General features: G+C 41.8%; 1 protein-coding gene across 1 annotated transcript in view; it reads left to right on the forward strand.

Moving 5' to 3' along the window:
* Positions 1–13,207, forward strand: part of LOC101862044 (tyrosine-protein phosphatase non-receptor type 13) — a gene marked incomplete at its 3' end in the record, with an annotated part of 44,141 nt that extends 30,934 nt beyond the window's left edge. The window contains 7 exon segments of the mRNA XM_035970301.1: positions 2,146–2,208; positions 4,315–5,475; positions 6,909–7,065; positions 7,641–7,716; positions 8,356–8,449; positions 9,627–9,793; positions 12,641–13,207. Coding sequence (XP_035826194.1) covers positions 2,146–2,208; positions 4,315–5,475; positions 6,909–7,065; positions 7,641–7,716; positions 8,356–8,449; positions 9,627–9,793; positions 12,641–13,207 — 2,285 coding nt within the window.
* Positions 13,208–13,210: the final 3 nt, after the last annotated feature.

Here is a 13,210-nt window from a genome sequence, read left to right on the forward strand (position 1 = left end):
TGTGTGTGTATGTGTGTGTGTGTGTGTGTGCACAGACACATAGTAACAGCAGCTGCGCATGTTACTAGGTATCTGTGGTTGTGTCTGTGTCGTACTGTGGGTATGTGTGTGTATTTGTTTGTGTGTGTGTTGTTGTGGTTTGTATGTGTGTGTGTGTGTGTGTGTGCACAGACACATAGTAACAGCAGCTGGGATGTTACTAGGTATTTGTGGTTGTGTCTATGTCAAATCTGTGTGTGTGTTTGCGCACGCTCGTGTGTGTATGTATGTATTTTTATGCAATAAAACCCTGATAAAACAAATTTTAGGTGACACGAGAATTTGATTATGTTGTGGCAGTTATGCAGTTTTTGAGTTAAGCAGACTTAATGAAAAGAACAAAAAGGGGAGATTACTCCGTTCATACAGTTTTTTTGGCTTGTATAACGAAAGATGAGATGCCAGGCCATGTATAATGTTTTAAGTCTTATTAGCTCATAGAAAAATCAAACAATAGTCAAAAGCTTTTGAGTATTGCTTATATTTTCTATGAGCTAACAAGGGCCATGGGTGGTTGGAGGGTGCTGCTGATTGGTCTTTCGTTTTTTCTATCCCTTTGTTATTTCTGTCGGTCTACTGTTTTACTTTTCCCCTTCACATAACTGTTGTTGTGTGAATGTGCTCCACTCCGCTTCAAACAAACAGCCACACGCTCTTATAACCTTATGCAGTTGTTGTGAGCACCGTTAAACCCTTACCGTTGTGAGCACCGTTAAACCCTTACCAAACTGACGAAATCGAACAGGCTGAAACCAAAAAAGAAAGGCTGATAAGGACGCAAGTAATATGTTTGCACGGCGATTATGAAAATCATTTTTAATCAGAGGATGAAGAAGAAATCGTATTTCTGTTTGTTATAAGTGCATGCTCTGTCTCAAGAGTGTTCAATTTTTGTTCTGCAACCTTTCATCAGTGCATGTTAGATCATCAGTGTGTTGCCATTGAGCATCTTGCCTCTCTCTGCTCTTGCATTGTTTCTGAGATGTCTGGGTAAAGAAACTGCTACAAGTACGACGTTCCCATGAGCAGGATCAGATTGGGTCGGGTCAGGTCAATAATTAATATTAAATAATAAATAAAATAATAGATAATGGCGGCTTTAGAGCACACTATGAACAGACCCCTCCCATGTTGAATCAAATTTGAACCATAAGTGAAAACAGAAAACTTTGACCTTTGGTGACCATGCAGAGCTAGGTCATATCTCTCACAACTTTCTGTTCAGGGCACTCAATAGTTGCTTCAAGTGCTGACTGCTGCTTATGGCAGTTGTTGTGATAAGAGGTTCTTGAATCCCGCAGACATGGGAATACCCCCTTGGGCGGTGCCACTGACTGTAGTGTCTTTAGGCCATTCCCAAAGGGGGGACATCCAAAGGGGGGACATTTCTCGTTCAAGCACAGTAGAATTGTAAATGGGCTGATTCATCATGTCATGCTCATAACTGTGCCTGATCTGCAACAGGGAACTGCTGCTTTTTCTTTCCTAATCCTTACTATTGTCATTTTCCTCTACTTCTTTTGTATGTTTGTCACTCTCTTGTGACCTGCTATTTCCGGGGTGCCTTGATAGTCGAAGCAGACTTTGTTCTGTTGAAGCTAGAGAGCAGGTGAGCAGAGTAAGTCTGATTTCCTGTAAGGACTTCTCTGTTGACACCCACCCCTTGGTGCTCATATGACCTTATGCAGTTGCGAGTGCCTTAGAACCCTTTACTAAAATAAAATAAAAAATAAAAAAAGACATGGGAAATCCTGATGGGTTTACATCAGCCACTCCAAATCGACACCATCTATTACTGCACTCTGCGTGCATGAACACTGACCTTGTGACTTGTAGGCTGCTCTCATGTGACGACAAGGAACAATTTGATTCGCAACCTGGAAAAATGATCAAGACTGATTTTGAAGTGTGGTTTGCTCCTTCTTTACTATCAAATATCTATCATCCTTATCTGCCCTCCTTTTTTGTGTTTGTTACTCTCTTGTAACACCTCTAATCTTCAGCACCTATATAAAATATAACCGAATTATGTTGCAAGTGCCATATAACGCTTACTAAAACAAAGAAAGATTGGGCTGTGACTGTTCTCTTTTTTTTTCCCCTAAGGAACGAGTTCCAGATGGTCAAGTCTGGATTCTGCACTAGCCAGTGAAAAGACAGAACATGAAGGTAAGCAAAACACAGAAGATGTACCCCTGGGGCGGTGCCACTGACTGAAGTGTCTTTAGACCATTCCCAAAGGGGGGACATTTCTCATTCTAATGCACAGTAGAAATGTAAATGGGCTGATCCAACAATGTCATGCTCATAATTGTGCCTGAACTACAACAGGGAACTGCTGCTTTTTCTTTCCTAATCCTTGCTATCGTCATTTTCCTCTACTTCTTTTGTATGTTTGTCACACTCTTGTGACCCGCTATTTCTGGGGTGCCTTGATAGTCGAAGCAGACTTTGTGCTGTTGAAGCTAGAGAGGTGAGCACAGTAAGTCCGATTCCCTGTTTGGATTTCTCTGTTGACATCCACCCGTTTGCGCTCAAATGACCTTATGCAGTTGCGAGCGCCGAAAAACCTCTACAAATAAACAAATAACAAACAAAAAACAGAAGATGTCAGTTACAACTTCTGTCTCTTTCTGTACCACCTCTGTCTGTTTCTGTATAATTCCTGTCTCTTTCGGGACGACCTTTGTCTCTTTCAGAATGACTTGTCTTTCATCTCTTTCGGAACGACCTCTGTCTTCTAATTCTGTTACAACTACTGTCTTTTCCTGTACAACTTTTGTCTTCTGTCTCCTTGTGTACAACTTCTGTCTTTCTTTTTTTTTGTCTTCTGTTTCCTTGTGTGTGGGTGGTTGGCGGGTGCTGTGGTGTGGTATGCTTCTTCTTTTCTATCAGACATCTGTCGTCCTTATCTCCCCTTCTTCATTTTTATGTTTGTTACTCTCTTGTAACAGCTCTAATCTTCTGGCGCTCATATGACCTTATGCAGTTGCGAGTGCCGTAAAACCTCTACCTAAACTAAAACTAAAACTGTTTCCTTGTGTACAACTTTTGTCTTCTGTTTCCTTGTGTATTATCTCTTTAAGTACAATTTCTGTCTATAATCTCTTTATGTACAATGTCTTTAATCTCTTTATGTACAATTTCTGTCTTTTATCTCTTTATGTACAATTTCTGTCTTTAATCTTTTTATGTACAATTTCTGTCTTTTATCTCTTTAAGTGCAGTTTATCTCTGTACAATTTCTGTCTTTTATCTCTTTAAGTGCAGTTTATCTCTGTACACTTTCTGTCTTTTATCTCTTTAAGTGCAGTTTATCTCTGTACAATTTCTGTCTTTTGTCTCCGTGTGTACAATTTCTGTCTTTTGTCTCTTTCTGTAATAACTTCTGTCTCTTTCTGCATATCTTCTGTCTTCGGTCTCTGTAGGTACTGCATCTGTCTCTTTCTGTACAACTTCTGTCATTTTCGGTACATCTAGTCTCTTTTTGTACAAATTTTTTTTCTGTACAGCTGCTGTCTCTCTTTGTTCATCTGCAGTCTCTTTTGTTCTACTGCTTGCTCTCTCTCTCTCTCTCTCTCTCTCTCTCTCTCTCTCTCTCTCTCTCTCTCTCTCTCTCTCTCTCTCTCTCTTTCTCTGTTTCTCTCTCTCTCTCTCTCTTTTTCTCCCTCTCTCTGTCTGTTTGTCCGTCACTCTTTCTCTCTCTGTCTCCCTCTCTGTCTGTCTGTCACTCTCTCTCTCTCTCTCTCTCTCTCTGTGTGTCTCTGTCTCTCTCTCTCTCTGTGTGTCTCTGTCTCTCTGCAACTTCTTGTTTTCTTTCCCTTTCTGTGTGTTGTTCTACTTACAAATATTATAATTGCTGTGAAAATTTCTTTTGCTCGTTATAGTGATGTCTGTAGGTTATTTGACTTACAAATGTTCCTGTCGAGGGCAGAAAAGTGAAAGTCCTTTTTTCTCCTCTCTGTGTTTTGTAATACTTAAGAATGTTTCCATTGAAGGTTTAGGTCAAAAGGAATCATCTCTTCATTTATGCCCAAATGTTCCTAATGAAGGCTAGGCTGAAAGTAAACCTTTTCTGCTTTCTGTCCAAATATTCCTGTTGAAGGCTGAGCTGAAACTCGCCTTTTCCTTCTTTCTGCCCACGTATTCCTGTGATGAAAATCAACCTATTCTCCTTTCTGTCCATGTGTTCCTGACATGAAAATCATCCTTTTATTCATTTGTGTCCAGGTGTTCCCGAGATGAAAATCAACCTTTTCTCCTTTCTGTCTCCAGAATCGTCCCCACCCTACACGAGCCCCGGTTTTCTCAGTTCCGAGTCTCAGATCGGCCGCCAGGTGTTCCAAGTGGTGCTGCACAAAGAAGGTAGCCAGGGCATCGGTCTGACCATCGTGGGGGGAGAGGCCACCAACAGCCTGGACCTGGGCATTTTTGTCAAGTCTGTGGCGCCAGGTGGCCCGGCAGAGCGCGACGGACGAATCAAATCGGGCGACCGCCTGATTGGAATCAACGGCACCAGCCTGGAGGGCAAGCAGCACCACGAGGCGGTGGCTCTGATCCGAGATGGCGGCGACGCTATATCGCTGCTCGTCTCGCAAATCAGGCCCCCGGCCACCATCAAGAGGAGGGAAGAGGGGGTGGCCACGCGAAGAGACGTGGTGGTGGCGGCCTCCGCCAATACCCCGGGCCACCGTGGTGAGCCGATTTCCCTTTTCCCCCACAGAGGTGAGACGGCGGTCACCCGGAGTGACTTGAATCTGGTTGGGAACAGGGGTCAGGCTGAGAGAGTGGGCGACGATTCTTCATATTGGGGCCAACACGTCCCGAGCAGCGCTGCTTTGGACGAGGCTCGCAAGTTTCTGAGATTTGACGATGTTGTGAATATACCCCATAACCAACTTCATAGTAGTAATGTTAGTGACAACGACGATGTGTGCCATTCTGATGAGGAGAGGAGAATAAGGAGGAGGGGGGGAAGGTTCCCTTTGGAACCATCATCTACCCCGCCACCACCAGCAACCTCGGAACTTATCTCCACGACCTTGAACATGTCTGCCGATCTGGAGACGTTGTCTCGTCCAGCAGCGACCTCCACTCGTCCGAGCTCTCCGTCTTCCCGACCCAGGCAGAGCGTGCTGGTGGGGGAGAGGGAGCCTGCTGCTGCGACTATCTCCCCGCTGACTGTAGACATGGACAGGTTCGAGGAAGACCTTCGGGCTGACCTGGAGCTCAGCTACAGGCTGTCTCATGACACATTGACGCACGACACGCTGACACATGACGCACTAACACATGACGCACTGACGCACAAGACACTGACACAGAACCAGTTGTACGAGGCCAAGGCTCTGCCTTCGGACAGGGCAAGGTCTTGGGGGGAGGAGGGTGGGGAGGGTCTTACGCCGGAGGAACGAGAGGACTTGCAGATCCTGGGAGGTGAGCTATCCCACACATTGGTTACTTTTTTAAGTCTCTTTTTCCTATTTTACTCTTTCCCTCTGCAGCTATCACACACACACACACACACACACACACACACACACACACACACATTTACTGTTTGTAATAGCCTGGTCACTAGTCAGGTTAAACTATAATAACCTGGGCTGTGAAACAGCAAGTGTTTTAACCTGTAATTTGATGTTTTGCAGTTAAGTTTAGCATTTAATTCAAAATAATTGATTTGCGACAGTTTAATGGCTGCATGTGTGATCTGCAGCAAAAAATACTGCAGTCTGACCCGCAAAACAGTGCATTTATGTGCGGGAGTGAAAGTAAAAATGTACCCAAATCAGTTATAAAAATTTCAGAATAGACAGCATTAGTCATGTTATATTCATGAAACGCATGAGACTTTTTCCAACACTTTGGGTGGTTGGAGGGTGCCAGTGGTAGGTCCTACTTCATTTCTTTCCGATATTCTTTCCATTTGTCTATTTTGCTGGTTCCCTGCATTTAATGACTGTTATTGTTTCAGTGTGCTTCTTTTTACTTAAAAGAAATGAATTTGGATACTGTGGATGTAGTAACAACTACAACAACAGCAATACAAAGACTGTAGGGCTCCTGTGATTATTCTCAGGTCACCGCAATTGTGTCTGTCTGCCTACCAGAACTTTTTTGGGGGGCGCTTGAAGAAAATGCACATGTCTGTTTTTTGTGACCAAACCCGTATCTGACTTTTTCTTCTATTGGAACTCAAGAGTCATAGCGTTGTAAAAAAACAACCTCATAGCCTTCCATTAAATAAGTCTTTTTTGGTGGAAATAAATAAATTCACCCTTATATGAGAGGTGTAACTCTCATTAAACTGAAGATGAATTTCACTTTATTTTTTTATTGTCCAAATTTTGCCCATCAAATTAAATTGCTAATTCCTTCCAGCCTGACTCAGCCCAGTGACAGAAATATGCACGGTTTAACCCATGAGTGTTTTATGTGATGTGATGTGAGCCAATGGCCTTAAACTTAAACACTGAATAAACTTATTACTTACTACCTTTTCTTGCTTACACTAAGATGTAAATAACCGTTAATGGGATGTTCTGCTGGTTTTTACTCAAACAAACTAAGCAAAGTGGGTGGTTGGCAGGTGCTCTGGTGTGGTTTGCTTCTTATTTCCTATCAAACATCTGTCGTCCATATCTCCCCTTCTTCTTTTTTATGTTTGTTACTCTCTTGTAACAGCTCTAGTCTTCTGGCGCTCATATGACCTTATGCAGTTGCGAGCACCGTAAAACCTCTAGTGAAACGAAACTGAAACAAGACAAACGAACACTGAATGACTGTTCTTGTGTCGTTGTGCTTCCTTTTGCTCAAAATGAACTGTAGCAACGAGTAAAAAGAACTGTTTCCTTCTGTTTCTTCAGACATAGCAGCACTGGAGGCGGATGACTCCTCCTCTGACAGTGACTTCGAAACAGCCGTCAGGAACACCATTGAAGGCACGGGGAAGTCAAGTCCAGGGAAAATTGTCAACGCAGTCAGCCCCACTATTGTGAGGCCGTCAGCTGTAGGAATTCCCAGGTACTGTGTACTCTATGTGTCATGACGCTGTGGAATCGGGCATTCATCAATTTTGGGGCATATGGAGCTATTAGTATCATCTCAAAGCTTGTTCGTTTGTCTTACATTTTGCGGAAAAAACTAACCCATCTATCTTGAATAGAAGTCAAGATATTTGCGATTGAAGGAGGTGGGGGTTGCCTGATATCAGGTTAAATAAGCGAGAAAATAGCCGGATTACATTGTGTCTCAATGTGCTTCTCTTTCCTCAAACTCAAAGTCTGTATGATTGTGTCTGTGTACATATATCTGTGCATATATTATTTATGTGTGTATTTCCTTGTCGTAGTTTGAGCTTGTGATTTCTTTTACTCAGAGTAAACTAAAATTCTTGAGTGGTTGGCGGGTACTCTGGTGTGCTTTGCTCCTTCTTTTCTATCAAACATCTGTTGTCCTTATCTCTCCTTTTTTGTTTGTTTGTTACTCTCTTGTAACACCTCTAATCTCTGGCACTTGTATGACTTAATTATGTTGCAAGTGCCATAAAACTTTTATTAAAACATAAAACAAACTAACATTTTTTGTCTTTCTCACAGGCGACTGTCTGCCTCCGATGTAGTGTATGAAGTTATTTTAGAGCGACAAGACGATTCTCTTGGAATCCTGACAAGCGTAAGTAACCTGGAAACATTCACTCCTGTCTGCTGTCTTCTATACTCAAGCCTGCCCCTTAACTCTTTATCTCCCACTTCTGTTTATGCAAACAAGCAAACTGACTCAAGAGTTGAAAGAAGTATTTAACTCGTACTATTTGTGTCACGATGGGGTGAAATCAGGCGCTCGTCGATATTTAGGCATATGGAGTATTTTTATCATCTTAAAGCTTATTCATTTGTCTTGCTTTTGCCAAAAGAAATACCCATCTATCTTCTATAGAAGTCGAGATATTTTGGTTTGAAGGAGGTAGGGGGTCACCTCGTTTCAAAGGTAAAATTAGCAAGAAAATGGATGCCCAAGTTTGGTGACTTCCAAAGCTTGAGAGTCCTTGGAAAGTAAAAACTTACATTTTTTGTGCCTTTAATCGTTTTTTTTTTTGGTGGTAAAAATCCACACAGCAATATGTTTTTAAATGGACATGAAAGGTGTTGAGCCAAAAATTTACAAATTCAATGAAAATTACCAAAGGGGGAAACAATACAGTTTTCTTTGATTTCTTTATTTTGACGAGCGCTTGTTTTCACAACAGATGAATGACATATGATACCAGTAAGTTATGTCATTGAACTAATGCCTGTTTTGTCCGTGTGGTAGGCTGGCGGTGAGGAAGGCTTCCCGGCGGACGGAGTCTACATCAGAGAGATACTGCCTGGAAGTGCTGCTGAGATGGGAGGAATTCTGGCTCCAGGTTGGTCACTGTTCACTTGGCTACCTCAGAATTACAAAGTTCTGTCTGATACTTTTAGCCGTTTTGAGTTTCTGAGACCGTGAGTTCAGAAACCATATTTTCTGTCTCCTCTATCGAAATCGTAAGATCATTCAGAGTCATTATCAAGATTTTCAAAGAATTGCTTTCGGAAAAGCTTGACATGTTGTGAAACTCCACGTTTTTTATGTCAAATTTCTCAAAACTGGGTACTGAGCAGACAGAATTTTGTAATTCAGAGGTAGTCACTTGTCTTTCTGTGTGTTTGTTCATATGTCATGTTGATGAGTGGTTGGAGGGTGCTCTGGTGTGGTTTGCTCTTGTTTTCCTATCAAATATCTATCAACCTTCCCTCCTTTTTTGTATTTGTTACCCTCTTGTAGCACCTCTAATCTTCAGCACTTATATGATTAAGTTCATATGTCAGTATGTGTGCGTATAGTTGAAGAGCTCCATTGGAAGGTCCTTTTCATTTATTTCCCTCTACTTTTTTCTCTCTGTTTCTCGTACTTTTCCTGGCTCTAAATAACCATTATTGTGCGATGTGCTTCTCTCTCCTCATACTCAAAGTGCGTTTGATTGTGTGCGTGTATGTCTGTGTGTGTGTATCTATGCATCTATATATGTGTGTGGGTGTGTATGACTAACATTTTGGACCTTATGTGAACAGTTTACTGAGTGTGTCAAAATAATAAGGTTTCAGTTGTCAGGGGTATTACTTTTTGTCTAGCTATTGCAACGAATTCTTTGGGGGTTTTTTTTGTGACTATCATATTCTCAGAGGCATCTATCTAAATTTGGGCGGGCAGGGGGTTCCCAGCCAAAGTTTTCAGATTTCCAATAGGTAATGAAACGCTCTTGCAGTATAGTAACAGACAAGCAAACGTTAGCATCAAATTCAAACTTTTAGCAGATTTCATGACACCCTCCCTACAAAAGGTTATTAAAGTTCCTTGCGTGGGTGGTTGGCGGGTGCTCTGGTGTGGTTTGCTCCTTCTTTCTATCAAACATCTATTGTCTTTATCTACCCTCCTCCTTTTTTGTATTTGTTACTCTCTTGTAACACCTCTAATCTTCTGCACTTATATGAAATTATTGTGTTGCAAGTGCTGGAAAACTCTTTCTACAACAAAAAGTTCCCTGCCTCTTGCCTGTCCAGGTGACCGACTGCTGGAGGTGGCAGGAGAGAACGTGCTGGACATGAGACCAGAGCAGGTGGGAGTCTTGCTCCGATCTGCCCCACCCTTGTGCACAGTCAAAGTGGTGCGGTCAGCCACCAGGGACGCTGCCCTCACCGGAGCCGGGAGCTTCGGTCGTTTTGCTGTGGTGAGTCATCAGCTAACCTCTTGAGTCATCAGGTAACCTCTTGAGTCATCAGATAACCTCTTAGTCATCAGATAACTCTTTGAGTCATCAGATAACCTCTTAGTCATCAGATAACCTTTTGAGATAACCTCTTAGTCATCAGATAACCTCTTGAGTCATCAGATAACCTCTTGAGTCATCACATAACTTTTGAGTCATCAAATAACCTCTTGAGTCATCAGATGACCTCTTGAGTCATCAGATAACCTCTTAGTCATCAGATAACCTCTTGAGTCATCAGATGACCTCTTGAGTCATCAGATAACCTCTTAGTCATCAGATAACCTCTTAGTCATCAGATAACCTCTTAGTCATCAAATAACCTCTTGAGTCATCAGATAACCTCTTAGTCATCAGATAACCTCTGAAACATCAGATAACCTCTTGAGTCATCAGATAACCTCTTGTTTGTTCTTGGACGATTATTGTATGCAGAGCACACCATTGGGTAGCTGAGAGTTATCATTTATATTTGGGTCTAATTTCTCAACAAAACTAGGTACTGAGCAGACAGCTTTGTAATTCTGAGGCAGTGACTTGTCTTTTTGTATTTTGGTTCATATGTCACGTTGGTGGGTGGTTGGAGGGTGCTCTGGTGTGGTTTGCTCCTTCTTTCCTATCAAATATCTGTCGACCTTATCTCCCCTGCTTCTTTTTTGTGTTTGTTACGCTCTTGTAACGCCTCTAAATCTTTCACACTTATATGACCTTATTGTGTTGCAAGTGCCGTAAAACTCGTTTCTATAATTAAAACATCATTTATGTGTGGGAGTAAATGAAAATTTTTTCCCTTGACAGTCCTTATTTCTACTAATAACTGCTAGTGATTCTGTCTGTAAGTAAGATGAAAAAATTCCTGTTTGTCCATTGTCTCACGCCAACTGTTCATTTATGAAGTCTATTCTCTGATGTAATGGGTTGTCTCATGTAATCTGTTCGTGTGAGGGGTTGGTGGATGCCACTGGTAGGTCACTGTTCTTCACTTTCCCTCTGTTGTTTCTGTCTATCAGTCTTTCTTTCTCCCTGCTCAAAAAGATCATTACTGTGTTGATATGCCTCTCTTTACTCAAGCAAACAAACACAGTCTGTTCTTAGGTGTAATCATGGGTGGTTGGTGGGTGTTCTGGTGTGCTCTTCTCCTTCTTTCCTATCAAACATCTATCATCCTGATCTCTCCCCCTTCTTTTTTGTGTTTGTTACTCTCTTGTAACACCTCTTTAGTCTATGGCACTTATATGACCATATTCTGTAGCAGGTGCCGTAAAACTCTTACTAAAACTAAAACTTATGTGTAATCAGATGTCTTAATGGGTCTGTTCTCTTGAGTAATCAGTCATCTTATTTAATCTGTTCTCAAGTGTAAAGAGTAATGCCATCAAGCCTCTTCATAAGATGCAGTTAGTTATCTTATTTAATTTGTGCAAGTACCGTAAAACTCTTACTGAAACTAAAACAAAGTCAATCATCTTGTTTAGTCTATTGTGATGAAATATGTTGTCTGATCTAGTCTGTTCTCTGACGTAAAATTTCCAAAATTGACCTTGTGGATCAATGTTTATATTATCTTAATCAATAATGTCTCTTCTAGCCTGTTCTCTGATGTGTGTAATCAGTAGTCTCATCTAGTCTGTTCTCTGTTGTATGTTATCGGGTGTCTTTTGTAGTCTGTTCTCTGATGTATGTTATCATTGTCTTTTGTAGTCTGTTCTCTGATGTATGTTATCAGTTGTTTTTTTGTAGTCTGTTCTCTGATGTATGTTATCAGTTGTCTTTTGTAGTCTGTTCTCTGATGTATGTTATCAGTTGTTTTTTTGTAGTCTGTTCTCTGATGTATGTTATCAGTTGTCTTTTGTAGTCTGTTCTCTGATGTATGTTATCAGTTGTTTTTTTTTGTAGTCTGTTCTCTGATGTATGTTATCAGTTGTTTTTTTGTAGTCTGTTCTCTGATGTATGTTATCAGTTGTCTTTTGTAGTCTGTTCTCTGATGTATGTTATCAGTTGTCTTTTGTAGTCTGTTCTCTGATGTATGTTATCAGTTGTTTTTTTGTAGTCTGTTCTCTGATGTATGTTATCAGTTGTCTTTTGTAGTCTGTTCTCTGATGTATGTTATCAGTTGTCTTTTGTAGTCTGTTCTCTGATGTATGTTATCAGTTGTCTTTTGTAGTCTGTTCTCTGATGTGTGTAATCAATTGTCTTATCTAGTCTGTTCTGTGTGGGTGGTTGGCAGGTGCTCTGATGTGGTTTGCTTCTTCTTTCCTATCAAACATCTATCGTCCTTATCTCCCCTTCTTCTTTTTTATGTTTGTTACTCTCTTGCAACACCTCTAATCTTCTGGCGCTCATATGACCTTATGTTGTTGCGAGTGCCGTAAAACCTCTACTAAAACTAAAATTAAACTAAACTAGTCTGTTCTCCAATGTGAAATTTCTAAAATAGCCCTTGTGGAACAATGAGGTTTATATTATCTTAGTCACTTGTCCTATTTATGTTCTCCGATATATGTAATCAGACTTATCTAATAATAAATAAATAGCATTTATAGCGCATATACTCCCTCAACAGCAAGGTCTGTGCGTTTTACAGTCTAGTCTTTTCCTTTACAGTTGTTTTGTGGGTGGTTGGCGGGTGCTCTGGTGTGGTTTGCTCCTTCTTTTTTACCAAACATCTATCGTCCTGATCTCTCCTCCTTTTTTTGTATTTGTTACTCTCTTGTAACACCTCTAATCTTCGGCACTTATATGATCGTATTGTAGGACTCTTACAAAAACTTAGTTGTTTTTTATTCTCTTACTGCCCTCCCTGCACAGAACACTTCGCTGCGAGACAGAGCATCGCAAGGTACAGCGCTAGAGGGCACGGGTGGCTCCCCCAGCACGGGTGTGTGGGACCTGGCCCGGGTGAGCTCGATCCGTCCCTTGGTGGCCTCTGCCCCGAAAGAGAGGAGCCAGCCGCTGGGAGAGAACCTGAACATCGTCCCCCCTCCCCCGCCCCCACCCCCTGCCTTCTCTCTGGGAGAGTCGGAGTCCAATACGCAGAGTGATGTTGACTCGGACGTTCTGGACAGTTCGCGATCCGAGCTGGACAGCGTGTACCCCACCACTCATTTGTTGAAGGCAGGGGAGCCCCGACACGCTGATGTGAAAGGGTTCGAAGGGCTTGTCTTAGAGGAGGGAAAACAAGGCATGGTAGATGGTAAAGCTCCTAGGGATGGTGTGGGAGTCATGAGGAGAAGTCCAACAGGTGGGAAAGAGGAAGGAAAGGAGAAATATAAGGAGAGAGACACAGAAAAATCCAAGGAGAGAAAAATGGAGAGAGACAAGGAGAGAGCCAAAGAGACAAGGATGGAGAAAGACAAGGAAAGAGAGAGAGATGAGGAG

Source organism: Aplysia californica, unplaced genomic scaffold, assembly GCF_000002075.1.
Source record: "Aplysia californica isolate F4 #8 unplaced genomic scaffold, AplCal3.0 scaffold00249, whole genome shotgun sequence".
NCBI lineage: Eukaryota > Metazoa > Mollusca > Gastropoda > Aplysiida > Aplysiidae > Aplysia > Aplysia californica.